The sequence below is a fragment of the Lolium perenne genome, chromosome 5, assembly GCF_019359855.2.
Source record: "Lolium perenne isolate Kyuss_39 chromosome 5, Kyuss_2.0, whole genome shotgun sequence".
Lineage (NCBI taxonomy): Eukaryota > Viridiplantae > Streptophyta > Magnoliopsida > Poales > Poaceae > Lolium > Lolium perenne.
This window is the reverse complement of record NC_067248.2, coordinates 10899533-10918560: the sequence shown is the minus strand read 5'-3', so window position 1 is coordinate 10918560 and position 19028 is coordinate 10899533. Positions and strand designations below refer to the sequence as shown.

The 19028-nt window shown below is 48.5% G+C and overlaps 2 protein-coding genes and 1 pseudogene across 2 annotated transcripts; 1 reads left to right on the top strand and 2 right to left on the bottom strand.

Annotated features, from left to right (window-relative positions):
- Nucleotides 1-191: 191 nt before the first annotated feature.
- On the top strand, nucleotides 192-13990 carry LOC139830019 (ent-kaurenoic acid oxidase-like). Its single transcript, XM_071820668.1, has 7 exons — nucleotides 192-342; nucleotides 3104-3301; nucleotides 12140-12570; nucleotides 12656-13066; nucleotides 13150-13422; nucleotides 13543-13661; nucleotides 13782-13990. Exons 1-7 carry the CDS (start codon nucleotides 192-194, stop codon nucleotides 13879-13881), a joined length of 1683 nt encoding a protein of 560 aa, XP_071676769.1. The 3' UTR covers nucleotides 13882-13990.
- A 3672-nt stretch (nucleotides 13991-17662) lies between these two features.
- Nucleotides 17663-18771, bottom strand: LOC139830959 (protein NRT1/ PTR FAMILY 2.11-like). Its single transcript, XM_071819738.1, has one exon. It carries the CDS (start codon nucleotides 18675-18677, stop codon nucleotides 17817-17819), a length of 861 nt encoding a protein of 286 aa, XP_071675839.1. The 5' UTR covers nucleotides 18678-18771; the 3' UTR covers nucleotides 17663-17816.
- Nucleotides 17663-19028, bottom strand: part of LOC127303254 (protein NRT1/ PTR FAMILY 2.11-like) — an 81533-nt pseudogene continuing 80167 nt past the window's right edge.

Genomic DNA, 19028 nt, shown 5'->3' with positions numbered 1-19028 from the left:
CATGCCGCAAGGACGCCGATGTCTGCCTGCACACAAGCCGGTGCAGTTCCAGCACAAGAGCCACTCCTCTGATGAAATCCTGGCGCGCGGCCGATTGAGCACACCTTCGGCGCGCGCGGCTATGTCTTATCGCGTATGTCGCCGAGAGGATCGTTTTCACGTCCCTGATCCTTCGACCGCGCTCCACGACGATGACAGCTCTGCGCGCGTTGATGGACACGTACATGTACGGAGCGCTCCGTCCATTGGTGGGCGGGCTTGGACTACCAATCCTAGCTAGCCTCATCCCCAAGGTCACCAACAGCAGGGGCCTCGCTTCAGAGGATCTCAGGTCGCCCAACGGTCAGGAACTACTCCGGCGCCACCTTTCCGCGAGCGTCATCGTCCGGCCACTTGGACAAGATGGAGTATTACGCTGCTACGGCCCCGCTCGATTTGATCTTTGGCTCCAGCTCGAACGCAACGCAAACACAAATGCCTTCCGGACGACGACCATCTCCTTCCACCGTCGACCGGCCGGAGGCCTCCCACGCCTCTGCAGCACGAGGAAGATGACTACCCTCCTACGTCCGTGTTAATTACTACTGTACGTACGTTTGATGGGTTGTCTCCCGCCAGTTTCGAGGTGAGCGGCAACGGAGCGTCGCCCCTCTCCCTGGTGCTGTCGACACCCGCGCCTCGGATCATCTCACTGCACACTGTTAAGACCCAGGACCAAGTACTCGCCACGCCGTCAGACGCCGGAAGACTCCCTGCAAACGTTCTTGGGCGTCAGCATAATATTGGATCTCGAGAAGCTCGTCTATTCATGTTACCTACTATTTTACATCGATCTACAACAAAAGATATTAAGTGCTCTAACTCGCTTCCAACCCCGCTGGTTCGATCAGCATAACCTCTCGAACAACAACTTCTTTTCTCCGTTCTTACGTTAGCGTCAACTACATCTAAAAAACATGAGGAAGTGCGATAAAACCATACTCTACGGGTTAGATAGAATAAAAGAATAGATAATAATCAACAAATTAGCTAGAATCGAAAGAATATCAATGAGTATTTAGCGAGATGAGTTCACGGGATTGAATACATGAATAATACACTAGCAACGGAATATAACTCGACAAAACGGTCACGAAAAGATCGGCATCACACGTGACAGCAATTTTCCCAACCCGGGATTCGCAGAGGTGAAATGCCGCACTTTTCCGCTCTGCGGAGGGGTACTCCAACATCGACAATCTCATCTTGCTCCATCGCGCTAATCAAGCAGTGCTCTTGTATATCGGATCTACTAATATCGGTTGCTCCTACGGGTGCATCAATGACATGTTCCCGAGTCAACAGAACACTAGCTACTGCCTGGCCACCATGCAGCACGTCCACGAGAGAAGTAGATGACTAAGCTACTAAAGCACAAGGCCAACACATCTGAGCTCCTCTAGTACGTATGTAGACACGTTACAATTTCTTGGTCAATTACCTCACGGAAATTAGACTACTAGTACCAGTTTAGTCTTGGTCAAGCATGCATCCATGGATCTATATAATTTTGGGAGGCCTCCTATCACTTTCTCTCTTTTTATTTTTTTCCTATATTTTCCCACATAAACCCTGCAACCCACCACTGACGGCGCCGCCCTCCCCAACCCCAACCCCATCTCAATCCCTGGCCACCGGTGGCACCGCCCTCGACCTCCATCCCCAACGACTAGCACCGCTCCTCCCCACCCCGCCATATGGCATTCTTGGCCGCATCACAGAGACAAAGATGCAAAACACGCAGGGGATGCGGCCGTGCGAGATGTGGTTGGTGGCCCGCTGCCTTCGACGAGCACCACCCGTGTCTCCAGCATCCACGCGGTGGACACCGTGCATCTCCCTCAAGGTGACCGGCACATCCAGAGATCCAACGTGTCACTGCCGCACCATATGTCCTCATTGTCGATCCGTGGATAGAGGGCGGGGATGCAGCAGGACACGACGATGGTCTATCAAGCCGATGGAGGGACCGTGGATTTGGGGCGCCGGCGGTTATCGCCCAACCGCCGACCTCCTCGGGCGAGCATGGGCCGAGTAGGGCTTGACCGAGGCGAGCGGGCGACGCGCGAGCCGGGCGTGGCGTGCGGTGGTCTACGCCGATGGGTGTCGACGTGGGCCGCCCAGCCTCTTCACGCTTTGATCTAGTGAACATCACATATAACATGTACAGAAGAAAATAAAAAGAATAAACTGATAGCTATGGCCCACCGCAAAATTACAAAAAAAAAACCATAATTTAGGCCTATCTAATATGTATCTCCCTAGAGTGTTGTCTCCTTTGCCACGTCAGCACCCATTATTGATATTTTTTGATCGAATCATCTCTAGTATTATATGGTAATTGTTTGGCATGACAAATGCCATGCCTGAGCTGGGTACAATAGAGATTATTATATCTGACAGAACTGAATGACCATGACGAAAATACATAGACAACTGATTATATACTCATGTCAACGCAAGTGCCGGTAGACAGGTGAGGTTACTGTTGGAATTTGCCCACAGATCGATCACATTAAATTAGACGAACACACGCGAACACAAAACTTATCGCCAAGGGTTCGTGTCACCCTCTAAACTTCTCTTTATATTGATCTTTTGTTTTCTCGCTTTACAACTCGCGGTACTACAAAGACCACACAGCGCCGTGTATATATACACGGCCAACCGACCAACGTCCTATACCTACTCGGTCAGGATCAAAGGAAACCTGGCCGGACTCAGCTCGTAGACGAGCTAGACTAAGACCTACATCGACTCAAACTAATCTAACTCCAAACCGGACACGCCTAACAGCCATGCAAGGCAACTTCTAATTAGACTAGCTCTAGACAAACTCAAACGTAGTGATTAGGACAACAACTAGTACTACCTCAGCGTGCAAGCTGACTAGAAATCTAGTACACATGTGCTAATCACCAAACTTAACCAGAGACAAGATTATTATTTCTAACAGTTACAGCTAGTAGTAGTGCATTGCATACTACTAGATAGAGTAGAAAAATTGCAATCTCGGTCGGTTGCTGATTTAATGGTGGTATCGTGTGCTAATTGAATCAATCAGGTGACGATGATGACGGTGCAGTGTATGGCTCGACGATGAAGAGCGGCCTCCGCCGGAGCTGCCGGCACCGCCGCACGCTCTGCATCAGCTCCTCGCTGTGGCCGATCGACCCGCGACGTGACGAGCAGCATCGTCGCGCTCTGCTTCTCGTGCTGCCCGCCGTTGTCAGCTTTGTGGTCGGCGCGGATGACGGCACACGTACGTACGACGCTGCAGGCTTGGCGCCGGCGGAGCAGCTTCGTCGTCTGCGCGTTGCCGGACGCGCGCGGCCACCACCGTGCCCCTGTCCACCACCTCGACCTCGTCGTCCTCCTCCTCTTGCATTCAGGGATCTCTTCTTGGCGTGGTTCCCTTGCACTTGCAGCTCCCCGACGACATCAAGAACACTTTGCTTCTGGTGATCGCGAGCAGAGGAGGAGGCGCAGTCAAGGAAGCAGAGCCTGAGACGCCGCGCGTGGAGGTACATACCACGGCCACGGCCTACACCACGAGGCCATCCGCTGCGAGCCGGCCGCACTCACCATCGCCGGCTTCGAGGCCGGCCGTTGCCGTCCGGAGCGAGACGGGCGCGGTCACCGTTCGATGCCGCCGTCCTTACCGAGACGAGCCTGGTCACGGCCGCCGGCGTTGAGCCGATCGACCAGTTGCCGTCCGGAGCGAGGCAGGCACGGTCACCATCGCGGCCTCACGTTCCTTCCACCGCCGACACCTCTAGCAGCGTCAAGGCATGTACTTGGTCAGGCTCCGCACTCAAGCTTTGCGAGTGGCTCTCTCTGAACAAACACGCCCTGACCATTAAAATAATTTTGTTGGATCACTCCTTTTCCCTTATTTTTCACATCGATTATTTGTTGTATGTTAACATGTTCTAATTTTCTAATAAGTTGGGTCACTCTGCTATTCCAAAATGTTAAAATTGGTTCGCAGAGAAAGCCAGCGGCAACCATGATCCGCGTGCACCCTCGACTGTTTGTGTTTTGTCAGCACATTCAATCTGGAGTACTCCATCCGATCATTTGCTAGCTACTTCCTCAGTTGGGGATCATCAATTTGACCAAAATACCATTAATTATATAGCGTAAAAATTATATCATTACAAAGTAGAAAATCTAAACTTTTTAATGATATATATATTTTATAATATAGTATACTTCATATTACGTTGGTCAAATTTACAATCTAGGGATCCGGGTCCGGCCTTATAATCCTTAACAGAGGTAGTACCACCTAGTACTAACTATTGCCGTTAAAAAATTAATGCGTTTATCAGCCAGGGCCGCCGCCTTGCCTTCCAGAGCCCCCCACCTAGGAGACCACCGGCAAGGGGATCCCACCGAGCAGCCGCCATGGCCAAGGAGGCTTCGTGCCGACATCCTCCATCGATTCCCCGCGCGAGGAACTAAGGGCGCAGATCCCCGTCGCCCCCTTCACGGGCATCGCCTCCTTGGACCGACATCACTTCTAGGGGCAGCGAGGAGGAGGGGGAGGGGTAGCTAGGGGAGGGGCTTTGGGTTCACACCCTCGGTCGCTAGGAGGGGGCGACTCGAGGGGCGATGCATTTTCTCATTGACCCAATTGTGGATCATCTTCTGGAAACTTATAACTGAAAAAGTGAGTGTCGCAATGTAACACGGCACCCCTTGTTTTTTGCGTGATCAAACTTTCACCCCTGCTCAATTTTTTTTCCATTGTTATAAAATAAATACTGCTTAGAGATTTCATTACAATAGGAATTGAATGCTATACCATGCATACCATATATTCTATGTTTGGTTAATCAAATCGATGGTCACAATTATATCTCAATAAACGTGTGGATCACCTAAGTAGGGACGGAGGAAATAGCTAGCTGGAAATATGGAAATTATATAACTTGGAATTTTGCCGCGGCGTTTTCAAGTTAGTTTCTCGACATCTACTCTATCCCTCCCGCTCTTTCATAAGATGTTCTACCTCTTTTATACATCCACTTAAGTTTTTATCTAGTTTACTTTCAGTGCGTAAGTTCACTTATTATTTATTCTCTTTTAAAATATCTAAACAGGCTTACATTAGTTTACACCGTACAAATGGAGTACATCACATTACAAAATTAACACTGCAGCCAGGCTAGATCTCGTAAAATGGCGACGCGTAATAGCCTGGCTGTTGGAATCTCTAAAGAGCACTAAACTCCCAGTGTTGCCGGTTCCTCTGGGCGATCCGCACGTCACTGTCGCCGGCCCCACGTTCAGGGATGTGTCATCGCCAACGGAACCGTCTCCTCTTGGGGTCCTTGTTGCCACCGACTATGTGGGTGTGGGCTATCTGGCGTCGTGCTAGAGCAGGGAGGGGCACCGCCACTGCAATCCCTGCCGCTGTGGCCGGCTCCGACTTCCTCCCAGGATGTTGCGCCCTAAATCAGCTTGTGCAGGTCTCCTCCGCCAATTTCCTGCCACCGTGACGCCGTCCCGTGCCCTAGCGCGACTCCCACGACAACCCTATATGATTTGGTCGTTGGCGCTCCTCCGTCCCTCACGCGCGGCCGCATAATCCTCGGCCTCCTCTGCGCCTCCTCATGTGTCTCTCCGATGTGGTGGTGTTGGGTGGCTCTGCAGTGCTGGAGTCTACCAACTCTTTGATGGGGTCCCTGTCCCCACGCCCGCTTGACGCCTCCCTCCTCTGCGCTCCTCCACGAGCTGCTGGTCGTATTCCCGATCGAGATCCTCCACCAGAAGCTGGTCCTCCACCTGCAGCTGCTTGGCTAAGACCACATCCAGCTAGTTCCCTTTTGGTGCATAAGGTAAGGACTAAGAATCTCCGTTCATTCTACATACGACTTGATAGTGTTCAGAAAACTTCTCTTCATGTGTTTGGGCAGAAAGAGTAGCATATCTGCATATGAACTGGTTATGTTGGAATTATAGACCAATTATAAGTTGCTGCAACTTTCAAAATTTCACTTGAGGAAACACGCTCATTCTCATATTGAAGTTATCAGCAAGTTGCTAGCTATATTTTCAAATGGGCAGTCAGTCCAATGCATGCATATAGAAGTACTCCACAATGCATCCCTCTCGTCTATGGTACGACCACAGTGCGCAGGGCTGACTGATGTACTTCTCCCGCCAAACTCCCTTTTTTCTCTTGCATCTCTCTCGCTCGCTGGTCCTGCCCCTCGCCGGCCACCCGGAGATGCCACATCATTATAGTATGCACAAGGTGTACCTAGCTACATATATAGTATAAGCTATAGCTAGCTCTACTTAATTAATTAATTGCGCTTAGATCGATCTAGCCGTGACACTCATTGTTATTAGTACTATTACCTTTGTTTCAAGAAATAAGATGCACGCGTATTTTAAGACAAACTTTAATGATAAAAATTGAGCAATAATATGTTAATTATATTATATGTAATTAGTATCGTTGAATTTGTATTGAAAGACATTTTTTAATAAAATTAATTTCATACAACTAATTTTTATCACGTAAAAATAGAACGTCTTATTCCTTAAAATGGAGATAGTACTTATCTTCGATGGGCAAAATCCTTACGTGTGCACTTAATCCGATTTCGTAAAATTTATTTGCATCAACTAAATTCACGCGCTTGCTGTAGCACCAACTAATAACCTACGTATTACTGTACTACACTCATTGATTTGGAGGAATACGTGGATATCTATATACACGTTGCTCTTGCGTACGTGTAACATAAGCACGTGGATTAATTGATCGATTGTTATAAAAAAGGAACCTACCTAGCTAGTTTGAATGGATTGATCGATCGACGCATCCATGCGGCCGCTGATGACTACTAAAATCTAACCCGGGATATCTTACTAGAGCTTCGTGCCGTGGTGGTGGAGCTAGCTGCAGCCCACTTCTCTTCGTTGGAGTTGGAGAGGAGAGCGCTCGACGTAGCAGTCGTCATGCGCCGCCTTCTCACGGAGCCAATCCGCCTTCTTCTCGGCATTACGGCGGCACTGTTCCACCAACATGGTGATGGCGCCCAAGGCGGAGTCGGGACGAAGTCGCCGGTCGTCAGAGCGGGGTGGCGTGCTCGATCTTGGCGACGAGCATCGGAACATCGGAGTAGTCGTCCGATTTAACCCGGGATACCTCACCGGAGCATCGTAAAACAATCCAACAAGTGAAGTGTACATGGTAAATTATAAAGAGATAAATTTGTATGATGTAAAACAATATAAGTTTCCTTCTACTTTGACAATTCGTTTTCGACTTTGAAACCTGATATTTATATATCATACACCCTATTTTTATTATCTTTTCAGCCTTAGAAACTGTCGGTACCTGACGTTCTTTCTCCTACTAGTTGCTTCTCATCGACTTTTAGCAATTTCAACCCCTCGATCAGTCTTGGAAAGAAGACTTCGGGCCTAAAACACCAAACTTGAAAAACAAGCAGAACAGTCCAAATAGCATGAAGCTTTTCCACCCCACCGTTACTAAACATAGGATTTCCAGGGAAAATTCTGTGAAAATTAGCTTGTTTACTCCACTTGCCATAACTCTCTACACTGTTAGAAAATCTAGCACATTTAGGTCATCTTCCAGCTTACATAGCAGCCCTTGCTTGTAGCCTGAAGATTCTATGATGTCTTGGATATAGTTTGTTCTTCTGAATGCTCCTGCCACTTAGTATTGTTCTTCAGAAAATCCCAAGAGCGAGCATCAAATTCTGTAAGAATAATAGTAGAAATCAAATCAACCCATTCTGATCTAAACTTTCTCTGTTGCAGGAACACAGTCCCACCTTCGCAGAGTGCATCTAGATTTCCATTTAAAGAAAGAAGTGTCCTTACATCATTGTGCCAATGTGGATCCAAACATACCGAGCTGCATTATGGACTGTGGTACTTTGATGAAAGCATTGTCATCTGCCATAGCAGTTAGTCCATCTACTTGTTAACACGTTGAAACATGGAACCAAGGACGACGGGGATAAGAAATCAAATCACGGCACCCACAGCAGGATACATAGGGAGATGCAGCAGCCCAGGCAGCCTAGATATATACCCGATGTACATGCACGCCACCGTATTCAGTCGAAGCAGGACAACATCGACTTACATGACGAGAGTGCCGTTCTGGTATGACGGAGACGATCACAGCTGCCACGCTCGCCTGTCGCGGCTGGTTATGGTTTTGCACTTGTTTAGTTGTGCATGGAACTGGAAGACGTACGAAAGTTGGAAGATGATGGCTTATGAGGCAAACACGGCAGGAGTTTCGGGAGCGAGCGAGCGCTGAGGGAATATAGATGAGCGAGAGGTGTGACTGGGGCATCGCCTCGTCGAGCAGCCCGAAGTAGTTCTCGTCCGGCTCTAATCCCTCCTTGTCGTTTTTATAGTCGCAACACTCGTTGTCGCTGGCCAATGGCCATGATAAGCCGGCGGCAGCGTGGCCTCCTTTGAGCAGCATGAAGTCGTCCTCTTGCGCAGCTCCGATCCTCTAGCGGCGGCGTCGCAAGGATGCAGGCAAGGAGCGCGTCGTCTACAATCACGTCAAGGTGCAAGCACTGGGAGCAGAACAGCTGGTTCCACAGCTTGTCCTCGTCCGCCTCGGTGCCCACACCAAGTCAAGGTTTTAAATAGCGTGCTATTTCATTTAGCGAGGACCATCTTCAAACGCTATGCATGTTATAGCGCGCTATAACGCGCTATATATAAAATAGCGTTTTTGAAAAAAGACATGCAAATGTTAAGGATTTCGGCAACTAAAATCTTGTCCAGCAGACAAATTGCATAACTAGATCGTTCAAAGTATATTCCGGGACCAAATTAAAGACAACATTTTTTAACACATACTAATATTATGATTTAGAGCCAAGAAGGCAACAACAAAGGTGAAAGCACTCATTCAGAATCAGAATAACTACACATCAATAGTTCAATACATATACGCATCTACAAATCGGGATAAGGAGGAGGTTCTAGTCAACTCTAACCTGGTGGGTGATTTTTCTAAGGCGTCCCCAACATCCGAGCCGAAAGAAGTAGCTGACAGAACTCTGTGGGAGGAAGCAACGGACGCCGACGTCACGCTGGAAGAGGCAGCCGCCGCCGTCGCTTCCATGCGGAACTGATAAACTGGAATTTAGGCTAGGTTTTGCCGTACATATACGGACTTTAGGTATTTAGCTTTGTTGGGGAAATTGGACTTTTGGGCGGATGGGTTGGCATGCAGTTTTGGACCTTTATTTTTTGCAGCTAAACGTTTTAGCGCCGCTACGTGCTATGTGTTTTAGCGCGATTTTAGCACGATTTAGCGTGTTATTTTGTGTTTAGCACTGTAGCGACCATTTTCTGTCAAATATAGCGTGGAGGGTCCAAATCCGCTATTGCGCGCTAAAACCGGCGAAATTGCGCGCTATTTAAAACCTTGCACCAAGTAGAGGATCTTGCCGACGTTTTCCTTGGTTGGGCTTGGTTAATTTCCTGGCCGGCCAGATTGGATAGGTTCATGTTGATCTGATCCTCGAGGAAAAACCCTCTTACGAAAGTTGATTTGATCGTATATATGGACCTTGTGTACACTGTATACAGAGACAGGATTCTCAGGTTTCGATTGGGCGATGCATCTGGACTCTTTCGATTACTGCACCGATCCGATTTGTACTCCACACGGTGGCCTCCGATATTTTTTCTATCGTACGATACCAGGGCACTCCGCGCTTTGGATCGATGATCGGTTTTCTTTAATATGAGGTCTTGCACGATATCCATGAACCGTGTGTTGTAAATACACACCAGTAATATTAAGCGCGATCTTTTTTTCCTTTCACTGAGCCAATGGGTGACAAGAGATTCACAGTCTCAGGTCTAGCTATAGTCTTTTTTTCGGTCAAACTATGTACCAATGGAGGGAGTACAATGGAAGACCCGGATGTTCCGAGGCTATGCTCTTGCTACTTCAACCGAGATTTGTTTGTGTATATATTCATAATTTATAGATCAATGACTATGAAAAGGGAGCTCAATACACATCCATGGCGAGCTGTTGGCTGACAGCGGCGCTCGGCACGACATGATCAGCTCTGCGCAGCTTCTGAGTCGCCGTGGTGTCGCGAGCCCGTTGCGCGGACTTGGCTCAGCGCCCCGGTTGCCGTAGTGGCCAACAATGGCCTGGGGCGGGCGTCCTTGCCGGTGCCCATGCGCTGCCATGCATGGCAGGGGTGGCCACGCTAAACGCAAGGCTTTCTCCTGCCCTCATGAGGGTGATCCTTCCGCCTCCTTGGAACCTAGTAGATGAAACAGGTAGAGATAAAACATACTTATACTCTGAGAGTAGGCGTTGGTGCGCTGCCGCTGCGCGACAGCAGTCCCGACGCCGATCAGGTCGACTCGATCAGCAGAGAGCACTTCGATCAGCTCCTCGACGTATGCATTGTCAATGACGCTGGGGGGGCGGGGGGGGGGGGGCCAAGTGAGCCCGCCGACCATCAGGCGCCGCAAGGGTCCCTGCATATGCCTCAGTGCCTCCTTGGTATGGGTCTCCTCTCCATCTTCCTCCGAAGCCTACTTTATATAGGCAGTCAGCTCGGTTGGTAGAGGAAGTCACACACGTCTGCAAATCTGTTGGGATACGGATACGATGGATTCAAACTGCAATCGATCTGGTGGCCCAAGAGCACTCACGTAAAAATAAGTCCCCACAGTTAGCCCATGCATGCAAGCAAATACATGCAAAGCTAAGTTATAAACAGTCACTGGGCTAATTAAACTCCGTCATTGGCCCTTCTAGTAATACACATACGATGCATGTATGGTTTCTCTAAGCTGAATTTGGACAAATTTTGAACTCTGAATTTGCACAAATTATCATCAAACAGCGGCAACGACAACATCATTGCCATATAGCATGTTAATTTGCACATGCAAACTCTCCATAACATGATCATCTTCATACGAGTACGTGCTAGTATATATGCAACGCCCAGAGCCCCGGCTACACTTGCCGCCAAAAGCATGCATAAATAATCCTACCTAGCTAATACGTGCCACACTATGACAGAGGAAAAAAGAAAGATAACTAGCTAACTAGCTTCCGTCGATAGCAGCTTCCATGTCCAGAAAAATAAAAAATAATCCATGAAGATAATCATTTACATGCATGCATGCACCACTGGAGTACTAAATCCACTATGGCTAGCCGAACTGCACAGTCCAGATAAGGCCCATGCTATGCATGATTGGCACAAAAGGCCTTGTTCTACCCAACAGCAGAAAAGAGCACATGGGTAGCCAGAAAACAACCATGCATGCCATCTTTTAGTCCCACCTCGCTTAGATAAGGTTGTTTGGAGCAACTTATAAGGGAAGTTGGTGTACACATATAAAATACTAGAAACACTAGGGCTGCACTACACACATAGCGCGTGCGCTCGCGTGAATATTCGCGACTTAAGACTTTGGACGCTTGGCGACGGCGCGGATAGCAAACATAATCTATTTTTTTTTTTGCTAATATTAGTTGGGAGAGATGCATATATAAATGCAATGCCGATATTTAACTATTTTATTATGGTTTTATGTATAATCACTAGTATTACACACCTGGCCATAATGATGAAATACATAGTTTCTTGGATGAGTGTATGTGAGTGTCTATGTTTCACTAGTATTTTATTATGGTTTTATGTATAATCACTAGTATTACACACCTAGCCATAATGATGAAATACATAGTTTCTTGGATGAGTGTATGTGCGCGCCACGTAGAGGGCCTTTTGTCGTGGGTGGTAATACCGCCCGCGACAAAAGGGCCTATCCCCTACGCGCCCCGCGCCTGCCACGTGGTGGACTATATGTCGCGGGTGGTAAGCGACCCACGACAAAAGGGGGACCTTTTATCGCGCCTCTTTTGTCGCGGCTGGCCACTCGCGACAAAAGGCCCTTACCACCCTGAACAAATGCCCTGTTTTCCACTAGTGGGAGGTTCCTGGTTTTTCTGACGTACAAAGCGGAAGGGCGAGCTACGGTTAATTCACTGATCTCCTCTATTGCTACTTTTGCTATGTGCTCCATTCAGCTACGGGGCACATGGGCGTGCCTTTCCTCGGCGAGACGCTCTCACTGCTCTGGTATTTCAAGCACGCGCGCCGCCCCGACGAGTTCATCGGCGCCAAGAAGAACGCGTACGGGAAGGCGGCGGGGATGTACCGGACGCACCTGTTCGGCTCCCCCACCATCATCGCCTGCACGCCGGCGGCCAACAAATTCGTGCTTCAGTCCCCCGAGAACTTCGGAGTTCATTGGCCCGAGCCGGAGCTCGTCGGCCACACCTCCGTTGTCAACGTCGAAGGCGCCACCCACACCAGGCTCCGTGGGTTCATCCTCGCCACCATCAATAGCCCCAGGTCGCTCCGGACCATCGCCGCGGTTGTGCAGCCGCGGGTTGTGGCTGCACTTGCCTTCTGGTCCGACAAAGGCACCATCGTCGCCGCCACCGAGATCAAGAAAGTAAGAACAAGTTACCATTTATAGGTAGTCAAATATATTTTATCCCGATTTATCTAGAGAAACAATTGTTCACGTATGCATGCAGGTGACGTTCGCGAACATCTGCATGATGTTCATAAGCATGGAACCATCACCCCTAACGGAGAAGATCGACGAGTGGTTCGGAAACTTGGTTGCTGGCCTTAGGTCATTTCCCTTGGATTTTCCAGGCACAGCGTTCTATCACGCTCGCAAGTGCCGTCGGAAGCTCAACGCGGTGTTCCGTGAGGAACTGCATGCTAGGAGGAAGAAAACCATGGTAACCAAGGCCGAGGATGACGATGTGATGGGTGGGTTCATGCGGATGGAGGACGAGCAGGGGAAGAAGCTAAGCGATGACGAGGTGGTGGACAATATTGTTTCTCTCGTCGTCGCCGGCTACGAGTCCACCGCCAGCGCCATCACATGGGCCACCTACCACCTAGCAAAATCCCCCGACACTCTCGCCAAGCTACGTGTAAGCCAGCAATATAACTCCAATCAGATAAGCATATGGTAATAGAAAGGGATCATATCTAACTAATCTCTCGTGATTTGCAGGAGGAGAATTTGGCGATGAGCGAAAGCAAAGGTGGCTTGTCTTTCATCACACATGACGACATCCCGAAGATGAAGTACACAGCGAAAGTGGTAGAGGAGACAATCCGGATGGCCAACATCGCGCCGATGGCGCATCGTGTCGCGAAGAGGGACGTGGAGTACAACGGGTACACCATACCAAAGGGATGGCCAGTTCTGGTGTGGGTGAGGTCGTTGCACACCGACCCCAACAACTTCCAAGATCCCCTCACCTTCAACCCTGACAGATGGGACGTAAGTAGAATAAGTATTGTTTCCCAAAATATGTGCGTGTAATCTTACATGTTCATCATGAATGAATCAGCTAATGATGACAACCATACGGAATTGTTAATTGACGCCTGAATGATGCAGGAGCCGGCCAAGCCAGGCACGTACCAGGTGTTCGGAGGAGGCTATAGGGTTTGTGCAGGCAACATGCTCGCGAGGCTGCAACTCACCATCATGCTTCATCACCTCTCCATCGGCTATGAGTAAGTACGGGCTAGCCAACACTAATTTAGATACCCAATTGCATTCAATATGCATATGACATAAATTGTATTTGTTGATATTATGTTATGTGGTTGAGAGTTTGCCCTCCATTATTTCAGATGGGAGTTGCTAAATCCTGATGCAGAGATTAGTTACCTTCCCCACCCGAAGCCAGTGGATGGCGTGGCCATGACCTTCCATAAGCTTGCGGAAAAATGATCCAAAGCTACATTTGCTAGTGTTGAGAAGCATATTTGTGCTTAATTATCACCACCAATATAGCTACATATATATATGCATGTTTTAATTTGGCATTATTGCATGATAATATCAGATCTGCAACTAGCCTAATATTTTCTCTATATGTAATACGATAAGAGTATGGTTTGTTGTCCATGGAATGAACACATCAACATGCTAGCTTATCTAAGAAGATGGCTATCTACATAGCTAGATTCTAACAATAATCACTATAAAAAAACCGAAGTTTGCAAATATTTGTTTGATTTCTCTCTAATTGCGGCATGTGGTGGGCATACTTGACAAGTATCCCAATAGTAAGTTTTGGTGGGATTTTTCCACCGATGCATGGTCACAGAATGTTATTCGTGTATTTATTTCGAGATTCTGAACTTCAAAATGAAATATCTTTAGAATATTATGTGTGCGCTTAACATAAAAACAACATATCACAAAAAAGGAAAAGTGTGCGGGTATTAGAAAATCAGGAAACACAGTCTATGTGAGGGGTGCAACACCTCATGTGCTCGATTCCGTCTTCCCGGAAGTGTTTTGCAATAGATACCCATACCATGAACAGTTAAAATATGTATTACCTAAATGGACTGTGTTGGGCTGTAAGGTCCATGAGGCTTTGCAGGCCCACTTTGTTTGTCAGCCAGTAACAACAACAACAAAAAGGACCAACAACATTTTTTTCTATGCTCTCAAGATAATATGTACTGTACAATATTTGTGCAATAGAATAAGACAATGCCGCCTGAGTCCAAACTGTACTAATTGGGGGTGATGTACACACAACATATAATCGCACTTACCATCATTTATTTTTTGGTGGAAATGTAACAAGACCGGAACTTGGCAAAGTCTTTACGGAGTGTGACACTCGACAAAAAAATCCCCACATGGAAAAATTTACCAAGGTACTCAGCAAAGAAAATGCAATTGGCAAAATCCCATAAATCAGAATTCAAAAAAAGAAATTTCCACCACTTTGTTGCTTTCAGCATATTTTCTAAGGCCCCTTCTTTTCTAGATGTCCGCTGCTGCACTATGTTGTGTCTTACATAGACAAGAGGCATATACGAGAATCAACCTGGGGTTGGGTAGTTAGGAGGGTGGTTGTACCCCAGTCCACCAGAGTTCAAACCCCAGGTTTGATATCTGTGTGTCTTATAAAGGAGGAATATTCATTCAGTGGGAGGCGACGTTCCCGTCGACAATGAGGCGCCTGTGGTGACTTCGTCAATTTTAGGATCCAATCCGCCGGCTCAGTCTTCCGGAGGTGCTCATAGGAGTAGGGTGTGCGTGTGTTCGTTCCTAGGGATGAGTGTATGCGTGTGTATGTGAGTGTCTATGTTTGTAATGTGTTTCTCAAAAAAAGAGGCATATACACGGTCTTCACCAACTTTTAGTTAAGGTGACAGTAAAAGGCTTCCTTCACACTTGCTTCCAGAGATTATAACTGAATCTCCTATTTGAAGTCGTCTAATAGTGAGGAATATAGGTAACATACATGGCAAAGGAAAGCACTCGGTGAAATCTCAAAAGTACACAAGGCCAAAACTAACACTCGGCAAACAAAGTAAATTACACTTGGGAAAAAAATTGTGTCGAAAAATCCACGGGGACATGCGGCTTCCACTAGTACATAATAGCTTATTGGCGGTGTACCGTACCCCTTTGCTAGCAGACATCGGTATGTCACCAAGATCCCACCTCTGGTGGCAAACCCGCCTCTGGTATCCCACAATGTTGTAATATATCCTTCTATTCAGTTTTAATCTTTTGTTGATTTTACTCGGTGTTGTGAATCGGTTGCAAAAAAATGCTACTGAGCTGAGCTCTTTTCATCTTTTGTAAGTGACAACTAAAGGAAGTTATTGGTGGGGTACGGGTTTGGACGAAATAAGATGATGCATGCAACAAAACAGAAACGTAAAGGAATAAGTTAGATACCCCATGACATCTCGAAAACACATGATTCAAGGTAATCTGGAGCTTTTCATAGTTTCTCGTTTCACAAAAGATAGAACTAACAACTCCGAAAATGTAGCAACACAAACAATAGCTATAGTCCTCCAAAAACTTCAATATTCATCTAAAAATTGCTTGGACTCTATCACTACTCATTCAAAAACGCAAGGTAAACATTCTTCAAAAAATGCACCTGTGGGGAGGGAAGAGTTCAAGGCTTGGACTCTCCCAGCTTGACTCGGTTTGGACTCCAATGTCCCCCTACGTCGGTTTAGGGGAGGAGTCCATCCGGACACCGTCTCAACCCCACTAAGTTGGTTCGGGAGGGGGCAGAGCCGTCGGACCTCCTAAATAAAGGGGATGAGAGGGGCCCGCTAAGGCCAAGCTGACCATCCCCTCTCCCGAACCATAGTCATCGCGCTGCCCCTTCCACCGCCGCCCTAGCGCGCTGTCGCCAGCCACCACCACCGTACCACTCCACCTCTTGCTCTCGCCCTAGCAGACGTGAACGGAGGACCGACGCGGTGGTCTACTTCCCCTTCTTCACCGAGTGCTGCCCGAGATTACTCCCTCCTAGATATTATCTAATCGGGCTCGCGGAAGCACTGCCGGATCTTCATCGGAACATTCCCACTTCAACAGTGTGCTTGATCACATTTCGACATGGTGTTGCTGATCACGTACATGTAGATAATGTGGAGGTGTTGCGCGTGTAATATTTTATTATAGGAGTGTTCGTGGGATAATACATCTTCTCGTGACTAGAGCACACTAGTTGGGGGATCGACTCATGACTTCATCAACCACGTCATCGACTAATTCCACTAGGTTTATTTACGAGAGTATGATCTGTTACCTCCCCTCTTGCATATGATCTTGGTTATGTGTAGGTTTTTTCTATACGTGTTCCCCAATAGGAAGCCCCCTTGTGCCACCTCCTCCATCGTTCCTGTCCATGACTGAAGAGGAGGATCACGTGTTTCCTCCTCCAGACTCATCGTACGTCATCAATGATATGTCGCAAAGGTATAGTATACATTTTTCTATTATTTTTAGCACCTTTTTAATGCAATTATGTTTGTTTGATTTTTTGCATCTATATATGCAGTTTCGATGATGAGTTGTTTGTGCAACACATGAATTTTGCATCACAAGAGTATACCAATCCATTGCAAGAATATGAGACAAACTATGAAGATGACTTTCAAGATGAGGTGGAATGAGTGGATTCGGTGGAGCAATGGGAGGTGTCATGGGTACCTTTATGGGTGCTATGGGCCAAGCCATGTGAGATGGCGCGGTGGCATGGCTGGCGGATTCAGTGGAGAAATGGGAGGAGCCATGGCCGACGGCACTAAAGGTACCACAGCTGACATCACTGGAGGTTGCATGGGCAGCGGCAGCATAGGTGGCATGAGTGGCGGCAATCTTATGTCCCCACCGACACCATGGAGGAACATGTGCAAGCTCATGAGGTCAACAATAGCAATGATGCATGGACTAGGTCGAAGAACTACGAGTTTGTGGTGAACTATTTCGATGAACTATTTTATGCTTTGAAATCTGCATTTCATATATGATTCTGTTGAACTATGTCGATCGTGAACCATTTTATATGCTATGCAACATGGATTTCAAATTATTTTTATGTGTGTCTGATGATGTTGATAATAGATTCATTTATATTTGTTGTTGATACATTTGTGATGATTATTTTATAGTCAAAATGGGAGCTAGCTGACTACTCGATCTGTTCCGCTTTTGCTTTCGTGTGGAGTATTGATTATTTCCTCAGATCTGCTGACCTTTTTATAATAATCTCGAATCTGTATAGACCACAACAATAGGTGGATTCACCACAACCGATAAGTATATACCACTATGCATGCATGCATATCCATCTACGAGCCTCGACGGGCAGGCCCTAAACTAAATGACTAAACCGGCGCTGCATTCGCCGCTTTCTTCGGGCTCTCGTCGAGGCCGGCGTCGCCGGCGCCGGAGCCGGTGTGGTCATCATCTGACTTCTTGAACCTGTACCACCGTGCGCACGCCACGAAGTAGACGAGGTTGACCGCTGCGATGACACCGGTGACAAGGTAGAACAGGTCCACCCTGCCCTCGTCCAGGTCCTGCGCCAGCCATCCCGTTGTCCGGTGCAGAATGGTCACCATGAGCCCGCTGGCGTAGCTCGCCAGTGCCCAGCCAAGGAAGTAGAGCGCCCCAGCGACGCTTCGCATGTTCTCGGGGAACTGCCGGTAGTAGAACTCGGTCTGCCCGATGGCGGCGAACGCCTCCGACAGGCCCGCCAGCACCTGCTGCGGCACCAGCCAGAAGCACGACATCATCGGCGATCCCGGACCGATCCGACGGCGGCGGCGCTCCACCGCCGCCGCCACCAGCATGGTGACCACTGAGAGCACCATTCCGATGCCGATCCGCTGGAGCAGTGTGATGCCACCCTCGCGCTTGGTGATCCGGCGGAGCAGCGGCACGAGTAGACGGTCGTACACCGGGATCCAGAGAGTTAGAGCGAGCATCACGAAGACGACGAAGGAGCCCTGCGGGATCTGGAAGCTGCTGCTGGCGGTGATACGGCGGTCGGTCTGCGCCGCCTGGAGGACGACGTAGGTGCTTAGCTGGGTGACCACCACGAAGTAGACGATCCCCGACGACCACACTGGGATGATCCGCGCTAAGCACTTCACCTCCTCCACCTGCTGCATAGTGCACAGCCGCCACGGGTCCGTCGGCGTCTTCCCGTCGGCGCAGAGCGCGTCCTCCTCAGGGGTAAGCATGGCTGCCTTGTCGAGGCACGTGAACTGGTCGGTGTAGGCCAGCTTGGAGACGACCTTGCTTGCTCCTGTGCGGCGGGTCAAATAGTGTGTTTGCTCCGGTGCCGCCGTAGGTGGCGCTTGCGAACCGCGGCAACGAGGACGGACCTGCGCGGAACCAACCATCCATCCACTGCCTGTGCGAGCATGCCTCGCCACACTGTACGGAAAGGCACCTGTGTTGGGCGTCCAGACTCGATGCAGCATGGGAGCCATCTGCGCCGACCAGCCTCGATGCACCTCGCTCGATCACGATGGGGTCCACATGTCGCTCTCGGTCACGTAAATGAGTTTGCCAGCCTGGCTCCAGCTAGT